The sequence below is a fragment of the Sprattus sprattus genome (assembly GCF_963457725.1).
Source record: "Sprattus sprattus genome assembly, chromosome: 14".
NCBI classification, from domain to species: Eukaryota; Metazoa; Chordata; class Actinopteri; order Clupeiformes; family Clupeidae; genus Sprattus; species Sprattus sprattus.
Window position 1 is genome coordinate 2,815,381 of NC_137912.1, and position 2,500 is coordinate 2,817,880.

General features: G+C 46.2%; 1 protein-coding gene across 1 annotated transcript in view; it reads left to right on the forward strand.

Moving 5' to 3' along the window:
• Positions 1 to 2,500, forward strand: part of cfap54 (cilia and flagella associated 54) — a gene marked incomplete at both ends in the record, with an annotated part of 66,344 nt that overhangs the window by 40,947 nt on the left and 22,897 nt on the right. The window contains one exon of the mRNA XM_080851343.1: positions 1,447 to 1,582. Coding sequence (XP_080707469.1) covers positions 1,447 to 1,582 — 136 coding nt within the window. The remainder of the gene's footprint in view (positions 1 to 1,446; positions 1,583 to 2,500) is intronic.

A 2,500-nucleotide genomic window follows, 5' to 3' on the forward strand; every position in this document is an offset into this window, starting at 1 on the left:
CACCAGGTCAGCACACACACACACACACACACACACACACACACACACACACACACCTCGCCCTCACGTACAACTACTACACCAGGTCAGCACACACACACACACACACACACACACACACACACACACACACACACACACACACACCTCGCCCTCACGTACAACTACTACACCAGGTCAGCACACACACACACACACACACCTCATCCTCACATACAACTACTACACCAGGTCAGCACACACACACCTCGCCCTCACATACAACTACTACACCAGGTCAGCACACACACACACACACACACACCTCATCCTCACATACAACTACTACACCAGGTCAGCACACACACACCTCGCCCTCACATACAACTACTACACCAGGTCAGCACACACACACACACACACACACACACACACACACACACACACACACACACATAAACACACACACACCTCGCCCTCACATACAACTACTACACCAGGTCAGCACACACACACCTCATCCTCACATACAACTACTACACCAGGTCAGCACACACACACCTCGCCCTCACATACAACTACTACACCAGGTCAGCACACACACACACACACACACACACACACACACACACACACACATAAACACACACACACCTCGCCCTCACATACAACTACTACACCAGGTCAGCACACACACACACACACACACACACACACACACATAAACACACACACACCTCGCCCTCACATACAACTACTACACCAGGTCAGCACACACACACCTCATCCTCACATACAACTACTACACCAGGTCAGCCTTGCTGGGATACACAGACACAGACAGACAGTCAAACAGAGACAGAAAGACAGACATATACAGAAAAACAGTAAAATACCGAAAGACAGACAGACAGATACAGACACAGACACAGACACAGACACAGACACAGATACAGACAGACAGACAGACATAAAATCATCAGGGTTTTAAAAGAAAACGGGTAAAACCAATAAGGTGTTAAACAAGAACAGTCTTAATCCAATAGAAAGACAAAACATTGATAGGGAACTATTAAAACCAGAAATCAAAGAGGGCCCAGCAGCAAGTAGAGTTACAGGTAACAGTGTTACAAGGAAATAGGAATACAATATATAATACAAATAAATAAGATAAGTAAAACACAGAGCAGCTGGCCCTAGATATCTGGATATAAAAAAATCAAAAAAACATATATTCTTTTATAGCTGTGCATGAAGTGAATAGATCTTTTTCACTGTTTGTGCCACTGATGAATGAGACTGGGTTTTTCACATAGGGAGAGCTGCACGCTGATGATTGAGGCTGTGTTTATAGAGACTGTGTTTAATGAGACTGTGTGTGTATGTGTGTGTGTGTGTGTGTGTCTATGTGTGTGTGTGTGTGTAAATGTGTGTGTGTGTGTGTGTGTGTGTGTGTTTTCCACATAGGGAGCGCTACACCCAGATGGTCACCCCGCTGCTGGTCTACGCCCAGAGGAGGCTCCAGGACAGGATCGCTCTCTTCGGGGGTCCCCCCTCCCCCCAACCTCATCACATCCAGACCACAGAGATCACTGGAGAGAATGTAAGGACACACTGCCAGCCCCAACACACACACACACACACACACACACACACACACACACACACACACACACACACACACACACACACACACACACACACACACACACACACACACACAGACACACACACACACACACAGCCTCATCACATCCAGACCACAGAGATCACCGGAGAGAATGTAAGGACACACTGCCAGCCCCAACACACACACACACACACACACACACACACACACACACACACACACACACACACACACACACACACACACACACACACACACACACACACACACACACACACACACACACAGCCTCATCACATCCAGACCACAGAGATCACTGGAGAGAATGTAAGGACACACTGCCAGCCCCAACACACACACACACACACACACACACACACACACACACACACACACACACACACACACACACACACACACACACACACACACACACACAGCCTCATCACATCCAGACCACAGAGATCACTGGAGAGAATGTAAGGACACACTGCCAGCTCCAACAGAAATATAAAGGAATATATTGTGTAGAAGCTTTGTTAGCATATGTTTTATACACATGTCCTTCACAAACAAAAACACAGCACTCTTCATAAAGCATCTCCCTTCCTAACTGGCACCTTGACTAGTGCTTAACTTGCACTTCAGCAGTTACAGTCCTGCACTTCTTTTTCTTACTATGTTATTTTTCTATTTCTTATGTAAAGTAGTATTTATTGTACGCCAGGTTTTTTTTGCTCTTAGCTTGACTGTTCCCTCCCTTGTACGTCGCCTTTGGACAAAAGCGTCTGCTAAATGATTAAATGTAAAATGTAAATGTAAAAAGAGGCCCTAGTCTAATTAAAGCAACAGTACAAGGCCTTAGTCTGGGGGGCGATAGTGGTACAGGAG